Below are 1,813 nucleotides of genomic sequence, written 5' to 3'. Positions count from 1 at the left end.
ACCCACACACACACACACACTTGTGCTTACTTGGCTTTGGCAATCACCAGTATGTCAGTGAACAGGAAGAGGTGTCTGTCCTGGCTCTGCATCCCGGTCTTCAACTGAGCATGTCCGTGGAGAAGGAAGGACCTATCAGAGCCCGTGAGGTAGGACTGGACCAATGGGCAGGTCTCTGGGCACACAGGAAACAGGAAGCTCTCTCTGGAAGACAAACACATGGAGCCAGAAATTACTGACACATTCACAACTCACAACTTCAATGTGTGGCTCGTGGCACAATATAATAGTGTTAAATGAATTGTCACACATTGGTATAATCAGACAACTGGGAATCTCAGACTACATTCCCCATCAACCCCTTTGCTTTATGTTACAAAGAAGATCATTTTCTTTCTCTTTGGGGTTATTGTTTTTGATTCAATCAAACCTTCACTGTTAAAGCAATCTTTTGTTCCTGCGCTGCTTTAACATACTACTGTTTCTGCAGAATATACCAAGTTAAACTGACTTTTAACGACCTTTTTAATATGACACAGAATGAAAAATGAATACTCGTTATAGAAGACAAAGTATGATGGAAAACTAGCGAGGGGAAGAAGGCCTTTCAATGATTTACATTTATATCACATTTTTTCAGTACTTTCCTGCAGTATAGAACAATTAAAATAAACACAACCTAAACTTGTCCATTTATTGAAGTCTTTGTTGAAATCATTTACAGTTTATAGGTGTGTAAAGAATGCACATTACACATAACATTAGCAGGAGGAAATATTTCAGTTTAGTCAATTAAAACTTTTTAAGGCCTTTTTTTTCTTGAAGAAACTAAAATGTGTTCTTTTTTAAGACGTCTGAACGCCTGCAGATGCCCCAATTTTTGGAGAATGTACTATAATTCCCTTCTTTAAATAATAAAGTAACAATTGATCTGTTTTTGATTAAGTGCGAACAAACGTATCCTCTTTAATATGTCTGAACATCCTCTCTCACACTCCAATGTTGCTTAGTTCAAAAACCAAACACCGATACAACCCGCGCTACTGCCACCTCCACTGTCTCAGTGTACATCATACATTATGTAATATTGTAACTTTTCAACCATCGTGACTGACTGGTAACACTAAGCAGCTGCTAACTCATTGGATCAAACCTCTCTCCTTCTTCTAAAGGAGATCTTCTGAGATTTACAGAGTATATCAGACCCGTAGTGAACAGAAAGACGGCCCCTGTTTCTTATGATTAGTATTAGATTATTCACTTCAGATCTCTGTCTCTCTGTCTCGCTGATATCCTTCATCACCAAATATATCTTCCAAATACCGACATATTGAGTTTGGATGATCCACTTTGAGTTGTGTTTCGGTGATAAGAGATCAAAGGACTCCTGTACTCTTCATTATGGAAATTGTGTTATGTAATTTCAAGTCATATGTGATGTGATTCGGTTGAGAGTTGAGTGCAGTGTGGGGTCAGGAAATCTGCAACCTTCAGAATGTCAAATCTCAAGTTGCATCCTTAAATTGTTGCTTTTCCAAGGCAACATTTGAATAGGAATCTTTCAAAATTTATAAATAAATAAATACATTATCAGTTTAAGTTTTGGTGCGACTGAATGTTTATGGTTCCAAAATCTTTGGTTGCTTTATTAGTGGACTTTAAATGTTCACTTCAGTTGGACTCAAGACTGACTGAAACCAAATTAAAGAATCAAATTAAAAATGTAGAAAACTCATTCATTCACTAAACAGGGACGTCCACAGTGTCGACAGTCCAGGTGGGGGTTCAGCGAGGTGTGCCCCCCCCCCCCCCC

General features: G+C 38.3%; 1 protein-coding gene across 1 annotated transcript in view; it reads right to left on the bottom strand.

The window, feature by feature from the left end:
- LOC118340191 (rho GTPase-activating protein 20-like) overlaps nt 1-1,813 on the bottom strand; it is a 32,718-nt gene that overhangs the window by 13,362 nt on the left and 17,543 nt on the right. The window contains 1 exon segment of the mRNA XM_035678063.1: nt 31-204. Within this exon segment, the coding sequence (XP_035533956.1) occupies nt 31-204 (174 nt within the window).

Source organism: Morone saxatilis, unplaced genomic scaffold, assembly GCF_004916995.1.
Source record: "Morone saxatilis isolate NCDOM2014 unplaced genomic scaffold, NCSU_SB_2.0 Contig6, whole genome shotgun sequence".
Lineage (NCBI taxonomy): Eukaryota > Metazoa > Chordata > Actinopteri > Moronidae > Morone > Morone saxatilis.
The sequence above is the reverse complement of the archived record's forward strand: the minus strand, read 5'-3'. Positions and strand labels throughout refer to the sequence as shown.